Source organism: Diplodia corticola (assembly GCF_001883845.1).
Source record: "Diplodia corticola strain CBS 112549 chromosome Unknown scaffold16, whole genome shotgun sequence".
NCBI classification, from domain to species: Eukaryota; Fungi; Ascomycota; class Dothideomycetes; order Botryosphaeriales; family Botryosphaeriaceae; genus Diplodia; species Diplodia corticola.
Genome location: NW_017971495.1, coordinates 509040 through 525533, shown reverse-complemented (window position 1 = coordinate 525533; position 16494 = coordinate 509040). Strand labels below are relative to the sequence as shown.

Below are 16494 nucleotides of genomic sequence, written 5' to 3'. Positions count from 1 at the left end.
ATATTCTATTTTATATTTTAGAACTCTTTATAAAAAGATAAAAGTATAGTAATTTCTTTTCTAAAAAAATAAGATATTTCCGTAATTATTATTTATTAAGATATCTTACTTTATACTATATTTATCGAAATACCTAGTTCTACCCGTTTTTAAATTTATAAGAAAATATATAAAAGGGTTTACTTAAAAGTAGGGTATATAAGTAAATTTTATAAAAACTAGGTATTTTAGTAATTTACTAATTTTTAGAATAAAGTCGTAGTAATAGTTCTTTTTTCTTAAAGATATTAGGTATTTTAATAAATAATTTTACTAATACTCTAGTTTTTATTTAAGAAGTTTTCATAAAGAAATAAAATTATAATAATTTTTCTTAAAAGAACTAGATATTTTAGTATATAAAATATACTTAACTATTCTTTTTTATTTTATCTATTTATATATCTAGCTATTTTAGTAATAGTATAAGTGTTTTAAGACTTATCTTTAAAAACTAGGTATTTTAGTAATCTATTAAGTCTTACTAAGCTTCTTAATATAATAAGATTAGTAGTCTATAAATAGAGAGAATAGCTATAAAGACGATACGCTAGCTAGACGAAGCCTTAACGAGTTAAAGAGTAACGTTAGTAAAAGCGTATATATTAAACTAAGACGCTATTAAGGGATTTAACTCGTAACCGTACGGTATCGATAACACTATAGATATAGTGGCCACGACTTATAATTCTACTAAATCACTCTAGACTGTGGCAACGACTTAAAACTGATCGATTGACTCTAATAGAACCGACTTTCCTCCGTATGACTGCACCACGAAAGCCGACTGGCGTTAACGTCGGCAACTCAAGACAGAGTAGGGAATGTCCAATCCACCCAGTCCGCGGTGTTGACATCCTGATTGCTCTTCTCAATGCCGGCTGTGCTAGAGGAGCCTTTTAGCATGTACTTGTCGATGTACGCCGATAGCTCGGGCTGTTGTGACGATGGGAATGAGCAGTGATTGTGCCCACCGACAAGAGAAAAGCCCATGGCATCGGGAGCACCGGCCGCATTGTAGATGAGACGGCCAACCTTCATACACCCTGTGGTACTAACTGGACCGAGCCAGTCGATGTCATTTTCAATGACGAGCAGGCCGCGAGGGGCAACCAAGGCGGCGAGCATGTGGTGGTCCTCAGGGAGGGATGGAATGCGGTTGCTGTACTGCTCGAACGTCTCCGAGAACCAGACATTCTCGCCGACAATCTCTGACGCGGTCTGAATGTTCTTGCCGGCGGCCTGCTGCTGGTCTGAGATGCGCCAGCAAGCCGCTCCGCCGGCGCCGGACTCCTGAGGGATTGTCAAGGCGACACGACTGTCCAGGGCACCTGCAACAAAAGCGCCCTTGCCATTTCGGGAGCAGCCCGTTACTCCAATCCTGGTGACATCGATCTTTGCACCGCTGTTGGCCTCCAAAGCGTCAATGATGCGACTGACTCCCCAGGCCCAGGCCGTCATGGCACCCGCACTGTGGCTGCTTCCGTACAAGTCGTAGAACTTGCCTTGACCCCGGCTTCCCGTGCTTTGCTGGACAGCAACGTCGTCGTTGTTGAAAGTGATGGTGGCCACTCCAGCAGGAATGGGGATGCTAGGGTAGCCATATGCAATGATGGCAGGGTATGGGGCGGTGCCTGAGGACGGGTACGCGATGGAGACCGAGATGGAGATCGACTTTCCACTGTCTTGCGCTGTGATGGTCAAGGTGTTGGAGGACAAGGTTGAAGTGACAGAAGCTGGCTTCGGTGGCTTCACTCCCAACTCAAATTCCTGGAATAGCTGGCTAATCTCCTGCTGGCGGCAGGCCCACTGACTTTGAGTCGTGACTTTGGTGCCATTAACGAAGGTGAATGGGTCAGGAAGTTTGGCGTACTGCTGCGGCGAATACCCGGCTGGGAGTGTGCTACATGATGCCCCTTGGCGAGGCAAGATCGATGACACGGCGCCGGATATGAGAAGAGCCAGCGGCAGGATGAATGACATGATGGACATGGTTGATATGAGAGGTCTCTGTGGGGGGTTGATGAGTGTACTGCAGCTTGATGGTCGGCCTTTACCATGGCTTTTATACGAAGCGTCCAAGTGTTGACACCATTGCCCATGGTCGTCTCTACAGAGCGGGAAGCGGCCCGTTGGTATTAGCCTGACTGAAATCCAGAGGCATGCATCCGCCGGCACGAAATTGCCGTGTGATCCTTAAGTTGTACTTGGCTCCAAACAAACAGCGTTTGATAGCCCGAGAGAACGGTGTGGAGCTTGTGGGATGGAACCAAGTAAACAGCCGTGTAACTGGCTATTCAACACGTGCGCGTGGCGAACAATTTGCCGCACTTTCGATTTTTGCCTAATGTCGTCGTTGTGTTTGACGGATGCCAAACGAAGGAGTTCGATTTGCGATGCTGTGCTATAGGCTTCGGATTAAGGCTGTGATTTCGTTTCTGGCTGATCCTGAGATAGTAACAACGAGTGGGGTGCGTGACCGAAAGTCATTCGACAATCTCCTCAAACGGTCACAACATTGCGGGGACTTCCAATTTCGGCACCCTGGTTCCGGGTGTTTCGCGTGGATCCGGTCCATGTTGTGTCTGCAATGAATACAAGCGCAATTAGGCTCATGACCTGTCCGTATGCAGAAGCTTCCAGTTTGATCTGGAAGAGCCCAGAAGGAGTCGAGGCCTAATAAAAATCAGTGATCATTTACGTGCACAAGCCAGGTACAGAATCTGTCTTTGTTCGGGATCTTGCCGACACACATTTGAATCCTCGGACCTGTGCCGAGGCTAGTGAAAGTGGGGGAACAACTGTAAAGTCGCTCATATTTATTTTTTTGTCCCGACGTAAAATGTAATTGCCATACATCAACATCCTCTTCGTCTTCGCCTGTCGCTCACTCCTACAAGCGCTGCGACAATGACTCTCATACACATCGGTAAAATACCTTGGCCAGTACCACTACTCGTTGCTGATGACCTTGGGTTCAGTATTGTTCAAGTTCAAGCCTGAAGTGACAGCAGAACACAAGGCTATTTTCGTTCGGGAGCTCAAGAAGTTGAAGAACCTCCCTTCCGTCAAGGACAAGCGACTCGTTGTCGGTGGCCCGTCCGTTACGAGCCCTATCGAAAGAAGCAAAGGCTTCGAGTTCGCGCTCGTCAGCTATCATGATGACCTGGCTGCTTTAGAAGAGTACCAGGCAAGTAAAGAGCATCATTGGTAAGTCCACAATCTGCCTAAGAGGGTGATACTTATCAAAGTAAGGGTGACGTCTACCTACATGTTTCCATTCAAGGAAGACCTTTGTCGATTCGATTTCGAAGTTGCTTCCGAGGACGAACACATGGGTGAGCACTTCACCTCTGCATTCATCGGGAAGGAATAAAGCAAGGAATGCCAGAGACGGGACATGGTACACACATCTTAACGAATGGGTAGAAGAATTGAAGCTGCGTTGACTAAGGGAATACCTCCAAGTGCGGCGAGGTTTTAATCTAGAGGGCTAGTAGTCGGGCCGTTCGGCAGAGGGTGGCATGACTGTAACAGTGGCCTCTTTTCCTAGCAACTATTGCTTAATTATGAAGGACGGGGATTCGGAAAAGAGACTATCGGCGTGGTGTCGCAGCTCTCGGGGAGATGAGCAGAGTTTGACGCCGTGACTACCCCGTCCGCTGATGGGCGTCGCAACGAGTGGCCAGGGAAAGACTTTGGGTCCGCATGTCAATGTTATATCAGCGTCGTCACGCTCATCAACGACGGTGCTTTTAGGAACGCTAAAGCCGCATTGCAGGACCAGCATGCAGTTCACAAGGCCCTTGTCGTCGTAAGCGTCTACAAAAAGTGGCGGTTGGCCGGCGACGCGAAGGTGAGGGTTAAAGCAGATGATGGCTGCAGAGGATGGTCTTTGCAACGAATGGTATTCGTCCATAGGCACGTCGCTCCAGCTTCCACAGCGGCCAAGATGCCCTGCTCGTGATCGGAGAAAACTCAGTCACGTATACAATGTCTGCTCCCGACTCCCCGAGTCACCGTACCCTGCCGCCGATCAGTGACGTTCAGACGGAGAGGAACTTCTCTCAGAAGCGCACCGCCCGGTTTTTTCGGCTTACGTACCCCGTCGATGATAGGCGGGATTAAAGCCTGGTAGAGAACGGCAACTCGAGCTCGGGAGGCCGCCGAGGCAAACGCACGGGAGCACATCAGCGGGGACCGCATGGTGCTGGTGTTGGTGCGGATGCCGAGGAGAGTGACAGAAAGCTGCCTCAAGTCATCCCAAAGTGATGGCCGAGCGAGCGGGTTGCAGCTGACAGGCTGGTCCGCCAATATATATGTCTATCCCGCATTGCCCGCACCGTACGTTTCAAACCACTCTAGATCAAACCATGCGCTCATGTCGCCCAGCTCATCGGCAAATGCATCGGTTGAATCAAATGAGCCATCGAAGTTGTACTCTGTCCAATCAGTGTCGACCGGTCGGGATTGTTCTGGTCCAACTGCAGACTCAGGAGCTACTGGCTCTTGGCGTCTTTTCCACGACTCCGACGTTGCTTCCGCCAACCGGTCAAACTTAGCTCGCGCGTTCTTTGCAACAGACCATGTCTTTCCCAATGCCTCGAGTGTCTCCGAACACCGCTTGGCATGCTCGCCGAACGTGTCTCGCGCTCGTGCACGAATGGCAGGACTGATCCACAGACAGTAAAGCATGGTAATGGCCGAGACAAAGATGCTATGTCCTGTGAGCCATGAATTCATCATCTGACCGAACCGATGCAGCTCGTGGTAAATCCTTATCGTTTCAGTGGCGCTGTCGAAACAGATGTCCAGTGCCTCGGGCTTAGGCCGGGGGAATACTGGGCTGGGACGGTACAGCAGCATGATGCATTGGTGATATTTGAGCTCAATGGACGGCATCGAACGGTATGACACGGCACGGGCAATGCCGCCCGCTCTCCGCGACAATGTCTGCCGAGCGTGCTCCAAGAGAGCCTTGCAAGACGCATGAACGGCCCTCTGCCACCTCTCGAAGTCAGTTGGCCAAGGGAATCGCTTGGGAGACTGTGCGACGCGATGGATCATCAACTTGACCTCCGCCACGATGCGGTCGAATCGAAGTGACATGTTTGCTGCATAGAAGCCATCGTGTGGAGGCTGCTCGCGGCGTATGCGCTTCGGCTGGTGCTCACGGGCATCGTGCTCATCGACGAGGTGTAGAACTTGGGAAGCACTCTCGATGGCATCGAGATCGACCTCGTCTGACCCCTGCTGCCCCGGAAACTCTATGTCAATTGCCTCATCCCTGAGAGTGAGCGGGCGACCCAAGATGGTGCAGAGGGTGCGGTCGAGCGAGTAGGCTGACCAAAATACACCGCTTCTTGTGTCGTGGGCAGCAACGGTGGCGCCGAACCTGAGGTGCGGCCTGCCAGCATCCCTTTCTAGAGGCAGGTCAGCATTGCAGTGTGATGGATGGATTGGGAAGCTCACCGATAGGCTGTTTCCTCTGCAAGCCCAAGTCTAAGCAACTGGCGAGGATGGCGTGGGTCAGAAACCAGGCATTCAAGCTTCCAGGAAAGCAGAAGCTGCTGAGGACGAGCAGAAGCAGGACTTGAACGGCCTGAATGGACTCATGCAGCGGTATGTCGGCTAGAAAGCCGATGGAGGCGGCGAGATAGGTGGCCGAGGCAAAGTCGGCCCCGAGCTGTGACTCCAAGGCACGGGAGCCGATGGCAATGATGAGGAAAAGCATGCACATGTCTGAATCGGTGGCGGGCGAAGGATGGGCGAGACATTTTTCGACAAGGTCGTCGACAAGTGCGTCATCCAGGAAGGGATACAGGTGCTGGAACTGGTCAAAGTAGGCAGCAACGAAGCGGTGGATCTCGGGAAGCGAAGGCAAATGCGAGGCAGAAGAGACATGGGAAAGGTGCGATTGCGGCAGGTCGGTGGCGAAGCGGGTCGACAGTCCCTGGGCGTGGGGCGCCGAGGCGAATATCAAGCGAGCGAAGGCCACGCCGGACGAAGGCCCGAGATACTTTGGAGAGCTGGCGGCTTGCAGCGAGAGCAGGCCAACCTCATGGGCGAGCGGCTGCTCGGGACCGATGCGAGGGGTGGCTGGCCGGGTATGAGCTTGGGTAGCACTGGCGTCGTCTGCCGGCGCTGGACGGGCCTGGCTCGCGAGTCGAGCCTCAAGCTCACGGATGCGGGCCTCGAGCTCGTGGATGTACCTGGGTGGGATTAGTTATATAGCCTGCTCGGGGCGGCGCGAAGCGGGCGGCGCACTTCTTCTCGGAGCCGGCGCTCTCCTCGCAGGGCACACGAGCCTTGAGGCAGTTGGAGCAGGCGGGCAGCAGGCCATCGCACCTGACCTTGCGGTGCCTGCATCGGACACAGGCGATGGCCTTCTTGGGCGGTTCGGGCGGCATGAGAGCGATGGAGCGGAGCGGGAGCGAAGCGATGGAAGCAATCAATCAATTTCTGGAGCGAACGGGCTGGAGGCAGGCTGCGGCCTCGGCCCGACGCCGACCCAACGCCCGATCGACTCGCAAACGGTATCAATATTCTACAAGAAACAACTACATAAACTCGACAGAAGCACCGAGAATAAGGTCGGCTGCCTTCTCGGCCACGCCGTACACGGTGCCCATGGTGTGAGCTGCCGGAACAAGAGGCATGACGCTGCCATCGACAACACGCAGCTTCTCGACACCGTACACCTTGAGCTGGCCGTCGACGCATGCCCCCTCCTCCTGCTTACCCATGTGGCAGGAGCCGACGGGGTGGAAGACGGTGGTTGCGCTGTTGCGGACCGCCGTCTCGATGGCTGCATCGGTCGTGACATTGGACCCGGGCACAAGCTCGACCGCGCCCAGAGGGCCGAAGGCAGTCGTGTTGAAAAGCACACGCGCGAACTTGACAGCCTCGACCAACACCGCCACGTCCAGCGGGTTCTTCAGAAACGCCGAGTCTGCCAGCGGAGCGTCAAAGGGGTCAGTCGATTGGATCTTGACCGTTCCGCGAGAGAAAGGGTGCATGAGTGCAACGAGGACAGTTCCATCAGACGGGATCGCCTCGATGGTGGCCGCGTCAGAGGCCACAAGCGTCTCGGCAAGCTGCTCATGCTGGGAAGCGTATCCAGTGACAAACGACGTTGGCGTGTCTGCGTCGAGGTAGTCGCTCGGACTTTGAGCAAGAGCCTGCTCGTGCAGGGACGAGCCGGCCGTCGTGTAGTTCTCGGTGGGCAGGAAAAACAAAATGTCACCCGTAGCGGTCGAGTATGGGCCCGTTTTCTCGCTGTCGTACTGAGCACGCGCCTCGGTGGCGAACGTTGTGTTGGACTGCAGATTGGCCGACTGCAGAGCCAGATCGATATTGTGCACGACGGGAACCATGACGTGATCGTGGAGATTGTATCCGACGGGGAGGTCCACGACTGGCGTGATGCCGAATTGGCCGAGCAGAGAAGCAGGGCCGATTCCCGACAGCTGCAGGAGTTGGGGTGTGTGGAGAGCGCCCGCAGCAAGTATGGCTTCCTTGCTGACTGCAACCGTCTGGCGAGCTGCAGCGGCCGAAGCAGCAAATTCGACGCCAGTGACGGTCGTGCCGTCCAACACCAGCTTGGTGACATGAGTGTTGGGGAGAAGATGGAAGTTGTTGCGTTCAGCGGCGGTATCCCAGTAGCCTTTGCGAGCAGAGCTTCTTGCGGCAGTGGTGGGGTCCTGAGCATGCGTCGTCCAATATGCGCCGAGAGCCTCGCCGTTCATGCCATCCACGGGGATGTTGATGTCAAGTTCCTTTGCGCCCGCTGCGTAGTAGTCTGGGTAACATGTCAATCAAAACCGCTACTGGCACAGGCTCCATGCATTCACTTACCGGTGGATGGCCAGAACCAGGGAGAGTATGATGCGTGGACACGGCCATCGGTGCCATGGGCTGATTCATCATAGGTAATCTTGTACTGCTCGGCGACGTCCGCGTTTGGCGGACAGAAGATCTCGCTCTGATCAAGATTCAGTATATGCTCGTGATTTTTTTTTTCTTCCAGAAATTCGACCGTACCTTCTTGAAAAACGGAAGTAAACCAGTCCAGCTCCATCCTTCGTTTCCCAGGGCCTCCCATATATCGTAGTCGTGGGCAGAGCCACGGTGCAGAAGCATACGGTTGAGCAGTGTCGATCCGCCAACAGCCTTTCCTTGGGGAATGGAAAGCACGCGGTCGTTTACGTCGGCAGTCGAGACGTAGGAAATGTTCCAGTCATACTTGGTTCCTACTGCTCCGCCTGCAAGGCCAGGAATCTCGATGAAATCCTCTGCTTGGTCGCTAAAAATGGAAGGTCAGCACAGTATATCTCCAGGGCGCCGATACCATGCCTACAAATCTCCAGCTTCGATCACGAGGACCGAGGTGTCTGTATGATTGTTAGTACGGCAGACTGAAGTAGGCAGCCCAGAGGCACAAACCTGAACTCTCGGATAGACGGTTTGCGACGGTCAGACCCGAAGCACCACCACCGATGACAACATAGTCGTAAGAAGAGAGTAGGCCGCTTGAGTTCTTGATGATGCGCGGCTTGATAGTCGAGGGATATGCAAGGGCTGGGGAGAGGAAAACGACCAAAGCGGCAGCTGATAGAGTCAAAGGCATCGTAGTGGAGTAAGGGAGCGACGACTTTTGGGGGATGGAGACAATGGAAAGACGCACGCAGATGTATTTATACACCTGCCTCATTCATCATGCCAAAGAAGCCGTTTTACCTAGGGCCAGTAGCTGGCTGGTTGCCGATCTCAATCCCGTGCTTTGGTACGAGTGCCAGCTTCCTTGGCGCCGTCCTAACTGATTTCGAAGAAGTGGGAGCGCCTTGTGTCGTATCCCGCAACTTCATGTCTGAGCTCGGTAGTTTGCTGTGTTCGGCATTGTGCCCTGTTTCACCCTCCCGTTTCGCCATGGCCTTTAGCCGCCGAGGCTGAGAAAGCTAGTCCGAGGAGTCCGGTAGCGATGACGGTGGCTGTGAAACGCCACCTCCAGGCCATCCATGTGCAGGCGTACTGCGGAGACTACACAGTAGAACATGGATAGACAACGTTCGACCGATCGGCGAGCGTTTGGTGTCAAGGCGTCGGCCGGCTCAAGGCGTGAAGCGCTTCGACCAGAGAGTCATGCAGACCAAGAAAGGAAATGATTGTTGGCCAAGTGTCAGGCCCAGCCTCTGGTGACACAGCGGTAGTGAATCACCATCTACCCGACTTCTACTTTGTGCTGTTGTCATAGGCAGGGTGCTGGTTAGCAGGCGTTCGGCAATGCAAACAAACAGTCGGCACATCAAGCCACCACTCGAGCACGGACCATGCCCCTGCAGCTAGTGGAGGCCTGAATGATTCGTGATTGCTGGGCTGCAGGTGACCTTGATCGCTTGAGCAGACTTTGTATGATATCATCACCGAAGCTCTGATGGCAGAGACGATTAGGGAAGATGTTGTTACAGGCTAAGACTTGACGTGAGATCGATCGCGAAGATAGAGTACTTACCCCGGATCGTCAAGCAAAACGGCGGCGTCGTGTCTGCGCTCGCGGCTTGATTGCCAAAGGCTCATCCCGCTTGTATAGTAATTATGCTTCGACTAACCCACAAGTCTAGATGTCGACCCTGTCGTTTCTGGTAGCTGAGACATCTGGAAGTGAACGGTTACGTGCCAATCATGAGGTGATGGAGGAGGGGCATCGGGACTAAACACCGGCCGAGCCAGGATTGAGCACTTGGGGTTTGAACGCAACAATATCAAGTCCTGGGGCTGAGAGCGCAACTGGTAACGTCTGCGCTTCAGTGAACCGGCAGCATAGGGGCTGTGTCTAACGGCGGGGGTGGGTGGGGAAACATGAGCCCACGGGGGATTCCGTGGAGATTCAAGGACCAGCAGCTGTCAGAGGATCCAGCACAGCGGCACTGGGCGTGTCAAGCATCCTGGCCTGGTGTTTTCGACTCAAAGCCATTCAGCCTCCCCGCAATAGCGTAAGCACACCTTGACCAAGGCGAATCAGCGGGCTGGCAGGGGCCGATGGGATAAGGAAAGAGATGGCATATTTGCCGGCTCAATCAGCCGATGCGGTGCATCCGGCTCAGCCGGGTACAAGGATGTCATGAGATTTCCTGGAGACGATATGCGAAATTGTTGCATCCGGGCCGAGAGACAAGGGAACTGCGGTGAGAATCGGTGGGTATAGGAGGGTGGCTCATAGAGACGGAGCTGAGGCAGCACCACAGTCCCGTAAGCTCAGTCTGGCCTGCAACCGGAGACGTGATGGTGGCCGGAGTCGCTGGCCTGTTTTCCTCAAGGGGGGCAGGACTACGAGTCGTGAAAGCGGAGGATGACGGACTGGGAGTGAAGAGAAGAGGCGGTTGCGGTGCACGGGCGCGCGACATGAGCCGCTGTGTTCACTGTGTTGCATGTCGTTAGGGAAGGCCGGGCGGGCTGTGCGGCAGAAACGACAAGAGCGGGCGGCGGGGCGGAGGAAGAGGCTAGCCTTGGCACTCCGTACTAGCGCGTCGGGCGCTCGGACGCGCGGACGTGAGGTCGGGGCAACTTTTTTTTTGGCCTCTCGAGCATCCTCCTCCAAATCGCATATCCACCATGGGCCCCCACCGCAAGAGACTGCGCCTTTCTGAGGACGGCACCGCTGTCGCCCCCTCTCCCGCCGACGGCCCTCCTTCTGAGCCTGCCATTGCCGCCGCTGGCGCCCGCGTCCCCCCCGCCGACAACAGCACTGCTTTCAAACATCGCCGCCAGCTCTTCGTGCGCGGCCTGGCCACCACCGTTACCACTGATGAATTGACCGACCACTTCTCGCAATCTTTCCCCATCAAGCACGCCGTCGCCGTGCTCGACAAGGAATCCAAACACTGCAAAGGCTATGGCTTCGTCACCTTTGCTGACGCTGAGGATGCTGCCCGTGCTCGTGACGAGTTCAACGGCTCCCAGCTGCAAGGCCGGACCATCAACGTCGACATCGCCGAGCCTCGCCACCGCGATTCCGAGCATGGTATCAGCCAGCCTGCCAAGGCTTCCGTCGACGCTAAGAAGAGAAAAGAGGAGCAGATGCAGCCCAGCCAGTCCAAGCTGATCATTCGCAACCTGCCCTGGAGTGTCAAGACCGAGGATCAGCTCACCAAGCTCTTTCTCAGCTACGGCAAGGTCAAGACAGCCTCGCTGCCCAAGAAGTCCAACGGTATGCTGGCCGGTTACGGCTTCGTCACATTGAGAGGAAGGAAGAACGCCGAGAAAGCCCTGGAGGCTGTCAACGGCAAGGAAATCGATGGTCGTACCCTGGCCGTTGACTGGTCTGTCAACAAGGAGACTTGGCAAAAGGTCCAAGACCAAGCCGCCGACGACGAAGAAGGCGCCAAGTCGCCGCCCGCCGCTGACGAGGACGAAGAAGATGAGGATGACGATGAAGATGATGACGACGAAGAAGAAGAAGGAGGAGAGGCTGAGGACGGCGAGGAGGACGGCGACGACGACGAGGACGACGACGACGAAAGGTACATTGACGAGACGGAACATGAAGCTCCGCGAACCACAAACTTCTACAGCACGACCACCCTGTTCATACGCAATCTTCCATTTACATGCACCGACGAGGATCTCGAGGAACATTTTGAGCAGTTTGGCGGCGTTCGTTACGCCAGGATAGTTATGGATCGTGTCACCGAAAAGCCAAAAGGTACTGGGTTTGTGTGTTTCTTCAAAGACGACGATGCCCTGGCCTGCTTGAAAAACGCACCCAGACAGCAGAACCCGCAGAACCTCAAGGATAGGTCCGCTCCAATCGCTGCACACTCAGTGCTGCAAAACACCGACGCCGACCCGACCGGACAATACACCATGGACGGTCGCGTTCTGAACATCACCAAGGCAGTGGACCGGAACGAAGCTGAGAAGCTCACCGCTGAGGGTGTCGCACATCGCTACAAGAGAGACAACGACAAACGCAGACTCTTCCTGCTGTCCGAGGGAACCATTGCGTCGAATTCGCCTCTCTACAGTCTTCTTTCTCCTGCCGAAGTCCAGCTCCGCGAGGCAAGCCTGAAGCAGCGGAAGAGTTTGATCGAAAGCAACCCTTCACTCCACATGAGCTTGGCCCGCCTTTCTATTCGCAACATCCCCCGCACCGTTTCTTCGAAGGACCTTAAGCAGCTTGCCCGTCAGGCTATTGTCGGTTTCGCCAAGGACATGAAGGCAGGGAAACGCTCGCCCTTATCGCAGGAAGAGCTCCGACGTGAGGACGATGAAATGCGCCAAGCTGACAAGGAGAGGAAGAAGAAGGGCAAGGGTGTGGTGAGGCAGGCCAAGATTGTGTTCGAGAACAAGGACGGAAGCAAAGTCACCGAGAACAGTGGCGCTGGACGCAGCAGAGGCTACGGTTTCATCGAGTACTACACGCACCGTCATGCTTTGATGGGTCTCCGATGGCTCAACGGCCACGCCATCGATTACCAGGCACTGGAGACCCAGAAAAGCAAGAAGGTGTCGCCTGAGGACATCAAGGACAGGAAGAAGCGCCTGATTGTTGAGTTCGCCATCGAAAATGCACAGGTTGTCCAGAGGAGAAGGGAACTGGAGGCTAAGATGCTTGAAAGGTCCCAGAAGAAGGCCGCTGACGACGGGAGCGGCTCTGAGGACGATGGCGGGGGGAAAGAAAAGACGAAGGGCCGTAAGGGTGGAAAGGGCGTGGGGAAACGTAAGAGAGGGCACGATGATGAGGGCTCGTCGAGTAAGAAGAACGATAAATCGGCGCCGAAGGACGAGAAGCTTGCCAAACAGCAAAGGATTATCGCGAGGAAGCGACAGATGCGCCGTGCCCGCGACAAGGGTACTAAACGCTGAAGCTGGAGTGTCGTGAACATTGTAGTCAGACGCACAATATCCTTGTAGTCGGCGTTGGCGGGGGGCATCGCGAAAGGAACAAAAGTAGCATTGTTTTTTTTTCTTCCCAATGAAATCGACTAAATGATCCTCGGCTCCCGTCGAGTAGGTCCTAAACTCGTGCGGAAGAAGCCATGACAAGCCAAGTCCAGCCCCTTGTTTCCCGCTCAACACCGTTGAGTTTGTACTTTGTACCCCTTCAGGCCGTCATCCAGTTTGGCGGACTTTGCCAGATGCTTCTTGGAGGCCCGCGATGTACATAACCTGCTGTGTCAGTGTATAGCGAACAGCGGAATATCGCATTTTATGATATCAGGTACGATCCTTGGCTTTGTTAAGGGCTGAAATGCTGGTAAAGGATCGGACGGCCCGGTCCATGGTGCCGCACGCACGATCCACCAAGTAGTGGTTGCCACATATGCACGACGCTGAAAGCGATGCTTCATTCATGTCGCGGCTGCAACAACCCGCTTGGATCAGCACAGAAGGCCAGAGCCAAGCGCTGAAGGTATTCCTCGCCCCAGCGTGGTGCCACACCGGGCGGAATCACGCTCCGTTGCCGCCCAGACGAAAGTGATCCTTATGCGATCCGTATCATCTTAGAAGCAACGACCGCCTTTGATCCCTGTAGTTGTTGCTGAGTCCCATTGATTTTGTGTGATGACAGCCTACCATCAGATGTGACGGCATTACAGCCAACCAGCTGAGAACCAGGCAACTTCTCCGTTCGAGACCTGGGCGTACGGAAGTCTTTTGCACTCTCTACCAATACCCGTGCAAGGATTTGGCGGGAAGAAGCACCGGACCTGCACTGCCACTCTGAGAGCACTGGTTCTCCTCGGCTGTATTCGATTCCGTGACTTTACTCACTCTATGGAAGCTAAGACCGGATTTATGAGCGGTCGGGAGAACTTGCTTCATTTTGCAATGCGGCGGATGAGTGGGTGGAGCTCCTTAGGGTCGTCCAGGGTGGCCCGCTGTATGACCGCCTCAGAAAAGGGAGGAGGATATGGACCTTGGCGTATATAAGGAGCCGCAACTTGCTGCCGTGAGTGCCATCCAAAACAAACGGTGGCCGTAGTCTTTCAGTCTTTGTTCAGGAAAAAGCTCGCGATTCTCCTTTTCTCTCTCTTTTGAACATCGATCCGACGCGTGGCTGCACAATCTTCACGCTCTTATCCTTTGACACTTCGACATCAGTCGTCAGCCGGACCCAGACACAAACACTTGCACACATCGAAGCCTCGTACGTATATAACCATGTTATCCCCGTCCGCCACGTTCACTCCCGTCTGACATACGCCACTGCCGCCGCCACCGACACACAGTCGTTGCTAGATCAGTTACTTCTGTATTTCTGACCAATCAAGAAGAGCTTAGGCTTTATTCGCCTTCCGATCATCCAACCATTTTGACCCTCTACTATACTCGGCTCTCACCGCTTCTTCGACCGGCCATCTGTCCAGTCACCATGTGCCAATACGAAGCGATTCACTACCACTGCAGCCACGTGGGTCGACGGCTGATCAAGCATTGTCACTTTGCGCGCAATGACCCCAACCACCAGTGTTTCGGCGCTTGGAGCATCAAGAGAGAGTGGAGGCAGCCTTTCGAGAACTGTCCGACATGTGTGGCAGCCGGTTTGCCGCAGCAAGTCAATGCGAGTCCCGCCTCAGTCCAACCACCGCCCGGACGACTCTTCGGCGGGAAGAAGATGTGAGCAGACATCGGAGGCGGCGGTTCAATGGCGGGACTTGCCTGTTTCTTTTTTCTTTTTTTTTTTGGCGCCCGCCGAAGAGAAAAGTATTTGGTGGGGCCGACATATCTAGGCATCTTTGACATTACAACAGGCGGCCAAGAGCGTGACTAAGCTTTTATGGGTGGAAAAGAGCGTTGCTGAACAAAGCTTTCAAGTCGGTTAATGTCTCTAAGTTTGTCGATCTCCTGTCAGTCGTTTCTGATTGGCGTTTCGGACGTTACTTCGTTGAATATTTCATGGGCCTGAACTGGGAGTGTGATGATCATTCATGACTTGTTTCTGTTTCTGATTTTGGGTTGTTTGCGCAATAGCACCAATTCAAATTGTCTATTTACACCGTTGTTCTCGGTACATTTGACGTTGAGAAACAAGCTCCTATAGCCTCGACGAAGGTCCTGACGTGATATGCCTAATTGGGGATCAGCAAGAGTGTCCGGACCAAAGCCTGCAGTCGGAGCGATGAATGGGGAAAAGGGTGCTGGGGGTTCGAGCAAGGGAACGGAAATTGGAAAGCAGATGTGAGACAAGCAGACATGCCTGCATGTACACCCAAGTACGACCGTGTAAGGTTAGCCTTGGAAACGCACCTTGCTACAGTCTTCGAGCATGCATAAGCGCCACTCCTGCACCCGGGCGCTGATCATCTGTACGGAGCCGAGCTCGCACAGCACCAGGCTGCCGTCAGAAAGCAATGAAGTACAACAGCGCGAGACAGCATGCGGAACCAAGCAACAAAACGGTCGTGCTCGGCTGCGTTCCGGAGCCGGATTTGGCGACCATGGCTCTTCAGATACATCGCACACATTGTAAGCTCCGTCTGCTTCTCACATTACGTTCGCGGGAAGTAACATCTTGCCTTGCCATCATCTCGATGCAGGTCGCAACCCATGGGCCGGTGCTGCGACACGCGCCCACAGGGCATGCTTCTGCAGATGGAAGCCACTCGATTCCTGGTTTACTTACAAAGTCGCACTGCTAGTGGCATCACGCTTCACCTTGCCCACGATGTTGTAACGCTTGCTGAAAAAGGTATACCACTCATCAAGGACCGTCTTCTCCTTGTCCGACAGGTCCTCCCACTCCGGGCGGCAGTCTTCAGGCTTGAGCGAAGATTGAGCCAGGGCGCGGTTGGGCTCCCTGCCAGCAAAAACTGCAAGAAAAGCGGCGAGTCAGAACTCAGGAGAAGGGTGCACAGGATGGTTCGGGGCGGAGCTGCGTCTGGAAATGCCTCGCTCTGGCGGGAAGGGGCATGGCGGAAAAAGCATCGCAAAAGAGGCAACTCACCCTTGTACTGACCCTTCGGGCCGTACGCTTCGTTCTTGGAGACATCGAAGACAGAGCCCTAGAGTGCGGTGGTTAGCGCAAGGTTAGCGAGGATGGGGCGGGTGCGGGCGTACTTTGATGGCAACCAGCGTGGGGTAACCCTCGTTGGTGCCTGGATTCAGACGTCAGCGCACGCGGAGCGGGCAATGGGTGCAAGATCAATCGCACCGTCGCATTTGGCCAGATGGTCAAGAGCGATGGGATCGTCCTTGGGCGGGTCAAGCTGCACTGGGTTCTTCGGCTCGAAGCGCTTGGGCTCCTCGACGTGGTTCGCGTCGCGCTTCTGGTCCATGGCGCTGGTGGTGTGTCGTTGGAAGCAGGCTTGTTGGGGGATGGGATGGGATGGTCGAATAGAGTGGCAGACGTTGTTGATGATCTCACCGACGAAGAGGCGATGAGGGTGGGGCAGGGTCTGGTCTCGCGTCGCCCCCACAGTGCGCAACAGTGCTGCGGCAACCACTTTATTGGGG

General features: G+C 54.3%; 6 protein-coding genes across 6 annotated transcripts; 2 read left to right on the top strand and 4 right to left on the bottom strand.

Moving 5' to 3' along the window:
* Positions 1-846: 846 nt before the first annotated feature.
* On the bottom strand, positions 847-2031 carry BKCO1_16000190 (carbohydrate esterase family 15 protein; the record flags this gene model as incomplete). Its single annotated transcript, XM_020271466.1, has 1 exon — positions 847-2031. The coding sequence occupies one exon, from the start codon at positions 2029-2031 to the stop codon at positions 847-849; it is 1185 nt and encodes a 394-aa protein (XP_020131878.1).
* A 918-nt stretch (positions 2032-2949) lies between these two features.
* On the top strand, positions 2950-3415 carry BKCO1_16000189 (stress responsive a b barrel domain protein; the record flags this gene model as incomplete). The annotated part of the gene is made up of 3 exons (XM_020271464.1): positions 2950-2968; positions 3021-3249; positions 3295-3415. 3 exons carry the CDS (start codon positions 2950-2952, stop codon positions 3413-3415), a joined length of 369 nt encoding a protein of 122 aa, XP_020131900.1.
* Positions 3416-4362: 947 nt separating this feature from the next.
* Positions 4363-6449, bottom strand: BKCO1_16000188 (pyrimidine pathway regulatory protein 1; the record flags this gene model as incomplete). The annotated part of the gene is made up of 3 exons (XM_020271463.1): positions 4363-5462; positions 5512-6251; positions 6307-6449. The coding sequence occupies 3 exons, from the start codon at positions 6447-6449 to the stop codon at positions 4363-4365; spliced, it is 1983 nt and encodes a 660-aa protein (XP_020131780.1).
* A 150-nt stretch (positions 6450-6599) lies between these two features.
* On the bottom strand, positions 6600-8668 carry BKCO1_16000187 (gmc oxidoreductase; the record flags this gene model as incomplete). Its single annotated transcript, XM_020271462.1, has 5 exons — positions 6600-7840; positions 7897-8023; positions 8083-8344; positions 8399-8432; positions 8485-8668. The coding sequence occupies 5 exons, from the start codon at positions 8666-8668 to the stop codon at positions 6600-6602; spliced, it is 1848 nt and encodes a 615-aa protein (XP_020131790.1).
* Positions 8669-10650: 1982 nt separating this feature from the next.
* On the top strand, positions 10651-12903 carry BKCO1_16000186 (ribosome biogenesis; the record flags this gene model as incomplete). Its single annotated transcript, XM_020271461.1, has 1 exon — positions 10651-12903. The coding sequence occupies one exon, from the start codon at positions 10651-10653 to the stop codon at positions 12901-12903; it is 2253 nt and encodes a 750-aa protein (XP_020131789.1).
* Positions 12904-15660: 2757 nt separating this feature from the next.
* Positions 15661-16316, bottom strand: BKCO1_16000185 (progesterone binding protein; the record flags this gene model as incomplete). Its single annotated transcript, XM_020271460.1, has 4 exons — positions 15661-15851; positions 15986-16043; positions 16099-16136; positions 16193-16316. 4 exons carry the CDS (start codon positions 16314-16316, stop codon positions 15661-15663), a joined length of 411 nt encoding a protein of 136 aa, XP_020131788.1.
* Between the last annotated feature and the right edge of the window lie 178 nt (positions 16317-16494).